At 35.6% G+C, this 13,206-nt stretch overlaps 1 protein-coding gene across 1 annotated transcript in view; it reads left to right on the forward strand.

Annotated features, from left to right (window-relative positions):
• Window positions 1–13,206, forward strand: part of LOC107672796 (SWI/SNF-related matrix-associated actin-dependent regulator of chromatin subfamily A member 5-like) — a 29,881-nt gene that overhangs the window by 10,175 nt on the left and 6,500 nt on the right. Inside the window, exons 6-17 of the mRNA XM_016466168.1 lie at window positions 853–953; window positions 1,248–1,427; window positions 1,557–1,712; window positions 1,901–2,032; window positions 3,378–3,446; window positions 3,556–3,665; window positions 8,834–9,060; window positions 9,184–9,305; window positions 10,792–10,944; window positions 11,258–11,390; window positions 12,432–12,577; window positions 12,806–12,934. Coding sequence (XP_016321654.1) covers window positions 853–953; window positions 1,248–1,427; window positions 1,557–1,712; window positions 1,901–2,032; window positions 3,378–3,446; window positions 3,556–3,665; window positions 8,834–9,060; window positions 9,184–9,305; window positions 10,792–10,944; window positions 11,258–11,390; window positions 12,432–12,577; window positions 12,806–12,934 — 1,658 coding nt within the window. The remainder of the gene's footprint in view (window positions 1–852; window positions 954–1,247; window positions 1,428–1,556; window positions 1,713–1,900; window positions 2,033–3,377; window positions 3,447–3,555; window positions 3,666–8,833; window positions 9,061–9,183; window positions 9,306–10,791; window positions 10,945–11,257; window positions 11,391–12,431; window positions 12,578–12,805; window positions 12,935–13,206) is intronic.

A 13,206-nucleotide genomic window follows, 5' to 3' on the forward strand; every position in this document is an offset into this window, starting at 1 on the left:
AAAGCAAGTGAACTAGCGGACTTTCCTGGTGTGAATACACCCTAACAATCCCAAATGGAATGGCAAAAATAACGATTGTTTCCAAGCACAAAAAATCCCACAGAGCCCATGCATCGTTATTATTTTTCTGTCTCATTTTCTTTAAAGGGTTAGTTCACCCCAAAATGAAAATTAGGCTGCGTTTTACTCACCCCCGATGCATCCTAGGTGTATATGACTTTCTTCTTTCAGATGCAAGCTAGATTAAAGTGATTATTACGTTTTGAATATGGATATTTTTCTTACAAAAACGCATCGATTCGCTACAGGAGGCCTTTGTTCACCCCCTGGAGCCGTGTGAGACACTTTTTTTATGGAAAGGTGCTTTTTATTTCACGTCTTTTGGACAGAAGCAATGCGACACCCGCTGAGTGCAACGATAGAGCTTGAAAGATCAAAGACAATTTTTAATATAACTCCGACTGGATTCGTCTGAAAGAAGAAAGTCATATACACCTAGGATGCATCGGGGGTGAGTAAAACGCAGCCTAATTTTCATTTTGGGGTGAACTAACCCTTTAAGGCCTTTTTTCTTACTTTATAGCCTCTTTGAGCTCCTGTATTCTTGGAAACAGCAATTATTTTTATAGTTTTGAAATTACACACTGCACCTTTAATAACACACAAGATGACAACAAATTTACACGAACTGTGTTATGAAGCAGCTGTCAAGAACAACAGACACCTGTAATGTGATGTGTAACATTTAAGCACCTCATCCAGTACTTGATTTCATGAGATGATTTATTATAGCTCATTCACCTGTGATCAGATTTAATGGTTGCTGATTATTCATTTTTGATTCATCGACAGATGTTAAGAATGGAGCTTTGAGAGATTATCAAATCCGAGGCCTGAACTGGATGATTTCTCTGTATGAAAACGGCATCAATGGCATCCTGGCTGATGAGATGGTAAAAATCCCAATCTGTTTCTCTCTAATGTTTTAAAATAAAACTCAACGCATTGAAACCCAGCATGGTCCTAGTGGCAGGTAAAAGCAACTATATGATAGTCCTTAATGGAATGCCTACATTTTCAGAAATAGTCTGAATATGCGTCATTGCAGAACCACACAGATTCATTACAATGAAAACACGGCTCCGGCATTTTTTCAGAGGCTTCAGTAAGACTGTGATTTTTCTGGGTCTGTCTTTTTGATGTCATAGACTGTGACTCACTGGATTTCTGTATTCTGATTGGTTCAGGGTCTGGGTAAGACCCTGCAGACAATCGCGTTGCTAGGCTACCTGAAGCACTACAGGAACATTCCCGGCCCCCACATGGTCCTAGTGCCCAAATCTACCCTGCATAACTGGATGAATGAATTCAAGCGCTGGGTGCCCACCCTGAAGGCCGTCTGTCTCATTGGGGATAAAGATGAAAGAGTAAGGCTGCTCAAGTCCTTCTGTTTTTGTTTTCTATGCCCTTTCTACCCACGTTCACTCTACTAGCAGGTCCTCCAAAATGCTTGTATTATAATTAATCAGTCCTAATTAGTATGTGCATGTTTTTAGGCAGCGTTCATACGGGACGTGATGATGCCCGGTGAATGGGACGTGTGTGTGACATCATACGAGATGGTGATTCGGGAGAAATCTGTCTTTAAGAAGTTTAACTGGCGCTATCTGGTTATCGACGAGGCCCATCGTATCAAAAACGAGAAATCAAAGGTATTTGAACCCAGACAAACAACTGATGAGAACCAATTAATGCAAGAGTAACTAAAAAAGCAGAGCTATGTGTCTTATAACACTTCTGAGATGATTTAATGATCTGATACAGAGGAAAAGACTTCAGAGCCATCTTTCCTGTCTTTTTCCTTCTTGAAGTCTCTTTCTCTTTTATCTCCGGCTCACAGTTGTCAGAGATTGTGCGTGAGTTTAAGACGACCAATCGTCTGTTGTTGACTGGTACCCCACTGCAGAATAATCTACATGAGCTCTGGTCGCTTTTGAACTTTCTGCTGCCTGATGTGTTCAACTCTGCCAGTGTGAGTCATACTTTTTTAAATATCGCAGCCTGTTTCATCTCCTCCCACACATTATGTTGCTGTATCTGTCACAGTTGTGTTGGAAGTTTGTGTGCAAATGTGCTGTGTGTTTAAAGGAGTCTTCACTTTAGATTATAAAACCAAGTTTATAATCAAATCAGCAAAGAGGCTGGGAAAAAATGGCTCCAGACTGTTTTTAGTTGAATATTCATTTCCTTGATTCTACAGTACCTTTCAAAAGTTTGGGGCTAGTAAGATTTATTATTAAAAAAAAAAAGAAATTAATACTTTTATTCTGAAAGCAAGGTTTGCATAATCGCTAACCTGATGTTCTGGAACTGTTGTTTCTTCCAATTAGGCTACCAAAATGTATCTGTACCAAAATGTATCCATGTCTTGGCAATTATTCTCTTAAGCAGTCGGTTATGTCTTAAATGAACTTAAACTGGTGAAAGAAATCGCATGTGTGTATCATTATTTTGGATCCATGCATCAGGTCTTAAAGGGACAGAAGCCTATAAAAACCTGCTGCTTTCCGTGTCATTAATGTTAAACAACAAAACACAACTTTCAACAAAGATTAATCTATATTTAATTTATACAGTGAACACTATGCAGTGTTATTTTACATGTAATTATTACATTTCTGTACCTGAAAACTAATGTTAGATCTTATTTTATTTGTGATTTTGTTCTATTTTATTTATCTAGGCTATGCATGTAATTTTTTTATTTTTCTTATTTTATTACTGACAGTTCACTTGTCTTTAAAAATGCTTGACCTTTATTAGTTATGTTACTAGTTTTTGCAGTGGTATTGAAGAAGTGTTCTTTAAATAATAAAGAATCCTTTTTTTTCTGAAAAATGATCCAATGTGTTACTCAAAATCTGGAATATGATCCTAACCATGAATTTTGTGATCCATTGCACCCCTACTCTCTTGACTTATTATTTGAAGAAAAATACATTCATAGAAGTTTTTGATCATGCTGATTTGTCCACAGAGAGATGTGACACTGAAAACTGGAGTAATGCCATCATAGGAAAAATTACATTTGAAACTGTATTAAATGAGAAAATAATTTTAAGTTAGTGTATTTAACATAGATCATTATCTAAGAGGCACAATTTTGATCATAACTCGGTGAGAAGCCAACAGGTCCCCATAAAAAATAATTTCTAAATGAAAACATAAAAATGCAACAACAAAAAAAAATGCTTCTGTAAAAGTTAGGTTTAAAGGTTAAAAGTTAAATAAATAATATTAGCTCTGTATAAAGACAGTAGAAGTCAATCGAATGTTACTACCAAGAAAACATATCTGTGTGTGTTCTAAAATTTCAGGATTTTGATTCCTGGTTTGACACAAATAACTGTCTTGGTGACCAGAAGCTGGTTGAAAGACTTCATGCAGTGAGTCTTACTCTCTCTTTGGAAGATATTTTTAGGATTGTTCAGCATTGAAGTAGTTTTTGTTGTTGATGATGATGATAATGATTGGCTATTGAGTGTTTTTTTTCAGGTTCTGCGTCCATTCCTGCTGCGTCGTATCAAAGCAGAGGTGGAGAAGAGTCTTCCTTCTAAGAAAGAGGTGAAGATTTACCTGGGGCTCAGTAAAATGCAGAGAGAATGGTAAGATCACACACTCACAACTTCCTTAAAAACAAACATTTGTTAAGGGGATGAGACATAAGGCCCCTTTTCAGATACTGGATCACAGTCGTGTAGCACTTGGCCACATTAAAAGTTTAGTGCAAGTTTACCAGATGCGTTGTAATTCATATCAACATTCAGAGGTGGGCAGGGACAGATTCTGACCACATCTGATGAAGATGTACATAGGGGTGCTCCGATCAGGATTTTTGAGGCCGATCGTCGATCACAGAAAGCAGTATCTGCCGATACGATCACTGATACCAATCTTTTTAAAGCCTTCTTTTTATCATGTAGAATTATTTATAGTGATACTCCAATCAGGATTTTTAGACATTTATTCAGGGCCTGAATTTCATTTTTGAAAATGGGGGGAATTCCCCTCTTAGGTGACTCTTGTGAGAGGGGATTTTTTAATTTGAAGGGTGGAGGGGGCATTTTTTAGACATTTTTCAAAAATACATATTTATCTCACCTAAATGTTTGATCATGTAGTGCATTTTTGTTTTTACAATCGTGCAATTGTTGCACAATAGTTTACACGCAGCACAAGCCTGATTTTGTGAACTGTATGTGAGGTGGCCTTTTACACCAGGTTCACACATACTCCGTTTGCAGTGCGTATGCAGTCCATGTGTGGTACGTAAGTGGTGCAGAAGCAGCGCAATGAGTCCTGCTTTCACACAGGCTGTTTACCACAAACACAGAATTTATCCATTATTTTGATTTGTTGTTACTGAAAATGCTTTTTCAGCATTGTGATTCTTTTTTTTACACAGTACAGTAATACAATCTTTCATAGACGTGTTAAAACACAATAAATTTAAGCATCACATTATTCAATGATCTTTACTTTTGCATTTACTTCTAGATTTATATATTAAGTTGCTCAAGCAATTGGCAAAATGTTTAAACTACTTGTCTTACATTATCACAAAAATTCTAAATTAAAACTTACCATTGACAGAAACAGTCAGCTCTACTACCTTTTCTTTTGCATCTACATCTTTATTACAAGCAATCCTGCGGTTCATAAAGAACTTTGTTTTCCTACCTCCACGAGTGCCATCTATTATTGCCTTGTTTATCTAAAAGTGCTCTTTTCCTTTAAACCAAGCTAAAAAGCCATAGCCTATGTGTTGACTGTGAAACACAGTAGACTTGAATTATATGCATTTATTGTGTAATTACTACATTTTCGTGTCAATCCATGTTCATATTTACTGCAAACAATGCGCTGTCAATTTAATTCAGCATGTGCAGCACATACAGCAAACTTGGTGCGGATCTCTGCAATGCTGCAGACACACCGCTCCTGGGACCGCAACCGTGTGTGCAGTGTGAACGCTTAAATCCGTTAACATGAGCATGGAAAAAATACGCACCACATACGCACTGCAAACGGAGTATGTGTGAACCTGGCGTTATGTGTGTGCGCTTCGAGTGTGCATGAACGCACAGTCTCCAGGAGAGCGCGTGAGTGCTGAATGGTTTAAACACTGGCAAGAATTAAAAAGAAATGCAATTTATAAACTTTAGTGATGATGCAAGACTGCCTCGATTGTGCAAGTGACAATTCTTGTGTCAACTGTGCAGCGTGCAGCTCGCTTATAGTGCAGACGCGATTTGATTTGAATTCATTTGCGCATTTAAATCAAATTTTAAAAGAGGGAAAGAGAGAGAGCGCGTGGTTATTCACTCACGCTGTTTGTGAAATTATGTCTCACAGAAAGTTTTCACATTACTTTATAAGTTATTTAATGAAGAAATATGAATTGTAGCTCACCTTCAGCATTATAATTATTTTACCTTGCGCCGGACAGAGAGTGAGACAGTGCCACCGCATGTTACGCCAAACCTCTGACGGCAGGCATTGTAGATCGTCAGCTTGAGATCGGTTTATGAGATCGGCCTTTATAGAGACTGCCGATTAAACATCCCAAAGCGATTATCGGCCGATAGTGATCGGTAGCTGATCAATCGGAGCACCCCTAGATGTACAGTAAATGCTGATGTGCTTTTGTTATCTGCATGAGACTGCAAATTATTTAGAACTTTGATGGACTGAGCTGTACATTTTTACCAAGGGGTTCCGTTTTTTTTCCGTTTAAATTTTTCTGGGCTCCTTTTTAATGGTTAAATTAAATTTTATTAATCAAAAAGCATGTCTAATTAGTTAAAATCATGAAACTTAAACAATTTAACATCAATTTATTAAAAGTTTAACAAAATTAAATGTTTAGGGCCCAATTAAATATTTTTTTTCCCAACCTTATGTTTTATTGTTACCAAATTCTGTGTTTTAGCATGCCTAATTATTTGAAAGCATAAAAACAAGTTTCATTTATTCTTACAATAGCCAATTTTCCCTCAGAAATTCTGTGTTGTGTATTTAAAATTTTAAGACATAAAACATTCATTTAATTTATCTTTTAATTAATGAAAATTAAACAAATAAATTTTTTTAGAAAATAAAGGGGATTTAATATTACAATTAAAACATTGAAGAAATATTGTATGATTATTCCTTAAAAATAAGTTTTTTTTATAATTTTAGTAGTAGTAGCCTATAACGTACATTCTACTGAACAATAATAATATATTTGTGCCGCAATGTCTTCAAGTTAAACCAAACTTTTATTTTGACGGGTTGCCGTGAATACCTTTACATTTCTGTGTGTATGTGATATGAGGATAGTTTTACTCAAATGAAACAGTCAAATGCTCATGAAGTGACTCTCAGAGCAGTTCTGGAGATGTTGTTCATGTATTTATGTCCTCATTAGTGTGATGGCAGACGTTAATATCACCGGAAGCGTCACACACGCTGCAGTACGAGTAGTAAACAAAACAGCGCGTCTGTGCCATTCATTAACACAGAGACGCGCAGAATGCATATTTAAATAGTCATTTTGCGGCCTAATATTTACAAATACTAGTGGGAGTGGGAGTGTGCTCACTTGTGTGTGCGCGCACGTTTGTGTGTGTGTGTGTGTGTGCATCGGGGCGGAACTCCGTTGTGCGCGATACAGAGAGCGCGACCATGTAGCGTAGAGACAGAAATGACATGCCGTCATGTAAATAAGATAACATAAGGCCTCAGTCTGTGACGACTTACAGTTGTGTTTATGTTAGCCTATTTTGTTCTGTTAAGATGTTGTTGAAATGCAAAATAAAAAAAAATGTGTGTGTGTGTGTGTGTGTGCATCGGGGCGGAACTCCGTTGTGCGCGATACAGAGAGCGCGACCATGTAGCATAGAGACAGAAATGACATGCTGTCATGTAAATAAGATAACATAAGGCCTCAGTCTGTGACGACTTACAGTTGTGTTTATGTTAGCCTATTTTGTTCTGTTAAGATGTTGTTGAAATGCAAAATAAAAAAAAAAAACTGAAAAAAAAACAAAACATAAGGCTATTTAGTTTGTTTAATAAAACAACAAGGTATAGACCTGTTCTATAGGAAAGGTAACTTTTTTTAATATTTCATTTCATTTTTCATTTTATTTCGAACAAAGCACAATATAAAACAAAATATATAAACACAACAAATATGTTGCAGCACCAAAGAAAAACCATGTCCCAAAGACGTTATACCAAATGTCCGAAAAGGAGCAGGATGAAGCAAAAGCTTACTATTTTTCCCACCCCGTATACAATTCAATATCGTTCCAGTATATCTTTTAATATATTACATCGGTATCTTTATATTTTTATATATTCCTTACAAAATAACAAATCCACAATAACTTAAACACCAACCAAATGGTTTTTATCCAAAACAACCAGTCACCCCACAATCACCCATCCTAATACAATCAACATTATAACCCCCACAACCCTCACAATCACCTCTATAAATCCACATATCCTTTTAATAAAGTGTTTTTATACAATGTTTTAAACTGTTTAATATTTATACAATGCTTTAACACCTGCTCCAAACCATTCCACAACCGCACCCTACAAACAGAGATACACATACTTTTTAAAGTTGTTCTTATATTCATCTTTTTAAAGTTTAACTCTTCCCTAAAGTTATAGCCACTCTGCCTTTCCAAAAACATTTTTTGTACTTTCCCGGAAATTACTTATTTCTTGCTTTAAACATAACTTTAAACATAACTTGCTTCTTTTAAATTTAACCAAATCAATAAACTTCAATATATTTGACTGTAAAAATAATAAATTTGTCTGTTCCAGATATCCTACATTATTAATAATTCTGATTGCTCCCTTTTGTAATATTCATATCGATTGTAAATTGGTTTTGTAGGTATTTCCCCAGATTTCCACACAATAACTCAAGTACGGTAATACAAATGTATTATACAGAATATGCATTGATTTATTGTCCAAAATATGTCTTCCTTTATTCAGAATTGCTGTAGTCTTTGCCACTTTAGCTTTAACATACTTTATTTGTGGTATTTCCAGCATATCTTGTGATCTAAAATTACACCAAGAAACTTATTTTCATTTACTCTTTCTATATTTACATTGTCAATTTTCAATTCTACTTGAGGGTTTGTTTTATATTTTCCAAATAACATAATCTTTTTTAATCATAAAGTTTTACTTATATTTAATGACAATTTATTTACATCAAACCATTGTTTTAATTTATTAATTTCAATTGTTATCACCTCCAAAAGCTGCTGTAAATTATCCCCGGAACAGAAAATATTTGTTTCATCCGCAAATAAAATAAATTTTAGTATATCTGGTACTCTACATATATCATTGATATAAATTATAAACAGTTTTGGACCTAAAACCGATCCTTGTGGTACACCACAAGTTATGTTCATATTTGAAGATTTCTGTTAACAGATTTCCACAAACTGTTGCCTGTTTCTTAGATAACTACTCACCCAGTCCAAACCAACCCCTCTAGTTGCTACTTTAAATGACTTATGTTGTGATCTGGCGCTATAGAGAAAATAAAATAGGGGGGTAGATGGTTCCCCTAATATAATGGCAGGGGAAACGCTGCACTAGTCAACCTCACCAACTATTTAGTAGGCTGTTAAAAGACTAGTCAACCATCCTGCCCAGTCAAAAATCAATTAAAAAGCAGTTATTGTCATGAGTTGCAATAAAAATTCACACACTAACAAACTGTTTGTTTCCTTGTTTTAACCAGGTACACACGTATCCTAATGAAGGATATTGACATCCTGAACTCTGCCGGTAAGATGGATAAGATGCGGCTTTTGAATATTCTGATGCAGCTGCGGAAATGCTGCAACCATCCGTACCTGTTTGACGGGGCGGAGCCTGGTCCCCCATACACCACGGACACACACTTAGCCACCAACAGCGGCAAGATGGTTGTGCTGGATAAACTTCTGCCTAAAGTGCAAGAGCAAGGTGAGCAGTGTGTGTGTGTGTTTATTAGCTTTTAATGGGCAGATATTTAGTCATGTTTTTAATTAGAATGCACATGAACTTTTTCATGTTTTTGCATGCATTCCTGGATATACGTGTGTACAGGATCCAGAGTGTTAATATTCAGCCAGATGACACGGATGTTGGATATTCTGGAAGATTATTGCATGTGGAGAGGGTTCGACTACTGCAGATTGGATGGCAATACACCTCACGAGGCCAGAGAGGTACACATACTGACACATGCATACATTAAATAGCATGGTTTCATACAGACACATGCATGTTACGCAACAAATGGCTCTTATGAGCCAATTAATTTTTTATTGAATCAAAATCATACAGCATAACTGGTGTAAGTTCAATCGATTCATGATGACAAATTACTCTTGAGTCAGTTATTAATCGTTAATCAGTAGTTAATTGACTGGTTCATTAGACAAAAATTTTCACTTAAAGACACACATTATAAGTTTTGTCAGTAGCAAAAAAATGTAATGAATGAATGAATAAGGCATGTTACAGGGAAACTTGTCACCTTTTTGCAAAAATAGCCATTTTGGATCCAGAATAGGTCTACGAAAAAAGTTTTAAGTCTTCCAGTGGTTTTCTTCCAAAAAACATTAATGCCTTAGTTTAACATGCAAAAGCTAAGAATTTAAGACAGAAAATAAAAATAAAGAAAATAAAAAATACAAATAATATTTTTTACTTTAGAGTTCAATAGTAATATTACTGTAATATGTTTATGTTTAACTTTTATAATTGAATTAAATAAAAAATGAAATAATTATTGATTTAATTAATATTATTATTGGATAGTCATATTGATTGGGTTCCATAAAAACGATATAGGTACCTGAAAAAACTATATACACTTTGCTAAAATCAACTGTAAATACTCTTTTCTTTTAAAGCTGGGGCCATGCTGTTTGTAGTTTTAGTATTATTATTTAATATATAGTTTTGCCTTTATGGTATAGTATTGTCTTTATTCCGCCTGTGAATTTTTTTTATTTTTTATAAAAATTGTTTCAAGTTTTTTTAATATGAACTTGCAAAGGACTTGCATTTCATCTACTAAAATATTTCTTTCTCTGAAGAACTAAAGGTATTGTTTATGGTCTGGTAAGAAAAACCAGAACTCCTCTCGTTAAATCACGATTCCCATCTCTAAATACCAAAAGGTATAAAGGAATGATTCACCAAGAGGAAGAAAGGAAATCAACAGGCTTTATAAAATTATGAGACACATACATATACTTCACGTGGAATCTCAGCAGAGTTTATATAAAGACACTGATTAACCAATCTGGTAGTCATGGGAACCGCTGATCAGTTCTGGGGTGAATGTAAAGTCTGTGGTTACATGGGGATGTTAGACATATTCATAAGCTAAGAATATTCTTGCAAATACTAGACATTAAAAGTGTTAGTTTCTTCTTCTATCAATTTCAAATCTAACAACCAGTTTGCCTGTTTTGAATGTTTTTAGTGAATTTTAAGTAATATTGTGTGGAATAAGAATCTGTAAATTTGTTATACATGTACAAATCAGTTGTATATGTAAATAGCTTTATGTATATCAGCCACTGACCACCCTAATAGACTACCAATGATAAGTAGACCATATGAATTATAATTATATAAGTCAAATAAATAATTTCTGTCTCTCTTAAATGCTGTCCTTCTATCTCTGTTGTTGTGCATTAGCAAGCCATAGATGCTTTTAATGCCCCGAACAGCAGTAAATTTATCTTCATGCTGAGCACACGAGCAGGTGGGCTGGGAATTAATTTGGCTACAGCTGATGTGGTGATTCTCTACGACTCAGACTGGAACCCACAGGTGGACCTGCAGGCCATGGTGAGAATCACAACACACACACACACACACAAAACTACACAACCAAGCTCAGTAAACTTTATGATTGTGAGCCTCAGATATGTGCCAGCGTTCTTTATGACTGGTGTTTTAAATGGTTGTTGTTGGGCCGTATACTGTATTTTAGCAGGTGGACCTGCAGGCCATGGTGAGAATCACAACACACACACACACACACACAAAACTACACAACCAAGCTCAGTAAACTTTATGATTGTGAGCCTCAGATATGTGCCAGCGTTCTTTATGACTGGTGTTTTAAATGGTTGTTGTTGGGCCGTATACTGTATTTTAGGACCGTGCTCACCGTATCGGACAGAGGAAACCAGTAAAAGTGTTCAGGTTGATCACAGACAACACAGTGGAGGAGAGGATTGTGGAGAGAGCGGAGATGAAGCTACGCCTGGACTCTATAGTGATTCAGCAGGGTATGTGCACACTAGGAGTAAAACAGTTGCTGCAGAGAAAAAAATGATTCCTTACGGTTCAGTCTCTCTACGGTTCTCATGTCTAATGACACCTTTAAAAATATAAATATGAAACTATGAATTTTAAGGTGTCCATGTTTTAAAAGTAATTACAGTAATTCTCTCTCTCTGAATGGCTGTAATGGCAGAGGGGAAATGGATTTAACAGTCAATTAAACAAAAAAACTCAAACTTCGTATTGCAAATGTGTAATTATAAGTAATTTGCATTACTTAAAGTAAACAGAACTCTACAGATGGTTTGCAAATTGTAGATGCTAATAGATTTCTCACTGGAGCAGACTTTGAACTAGTATTGGATGCATGAGTTTGGTGTGTGATGTTGAAACCTAATGGTATTTACTAGTGGCCAGTGTGTCTGCACTACTGTTCAAAAGTTTGGGGTCAGTATGTTTTTTTTTTTTTTTATGAAATAATTTTATTCAGCAAGGGTGCATTAAATTGATCAGAAGTGACAGTAAAGATTGATAATAATAGGAAATGTTTCTTGAGCACCAAATCAGCATAGAATGAGCATCTGAAGGGTCACTGATAACTTCAGTAATGTCTTTGCAGTAAAAAGCTTTGCCATCACATTAATAAATTACATAAAAAAATATATTAAAGTAGAAAACACATTTCAAATTTTAATAATATTTCACAATATTACAGTCTTTTAAAAAAAGAACTTTTTCTTTTAAAACATTAAATAAGACTTAAAAACATTTAAAAAAATCAAACTTTTGAATTGTAGTGTATGTTTTCTATACACCACATCCCATGAATAAATGTTGATGTCCCACAAGAAGTATTTTATTTTTTATTTGGAATTTAACAGTTTGGTACATTAACAACCAATTGCAGTTTTAAAAATTGGTCATTAGTGTTTATATTTAGTGTTTAAAACTGAACTTTTAACAATTAAAAAAAGGTCAAGTAGTCTTTGCGCCTGTCTTATGATGTGTTAAACAACAGTGATGTGCTGTTATTTGTGCTCTTACAGGACAGCTGATTGATCAGCAGAGTAAACTGGGGAAGGATGAAATGCTACAAATGATTCGACATGGAGCCACACACGTGTTTGCCTCTAAAGACAGCGAACTAACAGATGAAGACATCGACACCATTCTGGAAAGATGCGCCAAGAAGGTGAGTGGACACAAACAAATTAAGACTAGACTGAAAACTATATAGTTGGTTAAATTAACTGGTAAACTCCATAATAGCTTCAGATTCCAAATTCCAAAGGCATTCATATTCAAACTGATGAATATAAATAAAACCCATCAGATTTTCTTCACATCATGAGAATTTTCCACTCTTACACTCTGGTTGATTCTGTATGACCCTGTTGAACTCAGCTGTTCTTCCTCTCAGACGGCAGAGATGAACGAACGCTTGAAGAAACTCGGCGAGAGCTCGCTGAGGAACTTCACCATGGACACGGGTGGCACTGAGACCAGCCTTTACAACTTTGAGGGAGAGGATTACAGAGAGAAACAAAAAGTTAGTGTCTGTGTTACTGGCTGGGAATCGATTCATACTTGCGTATAATGCAGCTCTGAGGTGTATCGGAGTCTATCAGCGTGCATTTGGCAGCTTTTTAAGCTTTGCACTTTCATGTCACAGACTGAAAGCATAGTGTATGTGTGCAACCCTCTACATTGCGAGTAAATCACTCGCATATGCGACTAAATCTTCACTCTGGGTGACTAAATGATGTCTAATATTAGCCAATGGCTAATAAATTCTCAGATTTTACTCGCCAGTGTGTGAGT

Source organism: Sinocyclocheilus anshuiensis, unplaced genomic scaffold (assembly GCF_001515605.1).
Source record: "Sinocyclocheilus anshuiensis isolate Anshui unplaced genomic scaffold, SAMN03320099.WGS_v1.1 scaffold681, whole genome shotgun sequence".
NCBI lineage: Eukaryota > Metazoa > Chordata > Actinopteri > Cypriniformes > Cyprinidae > Sinocyclocheilus > Sinocyclocheilus anshuiensis.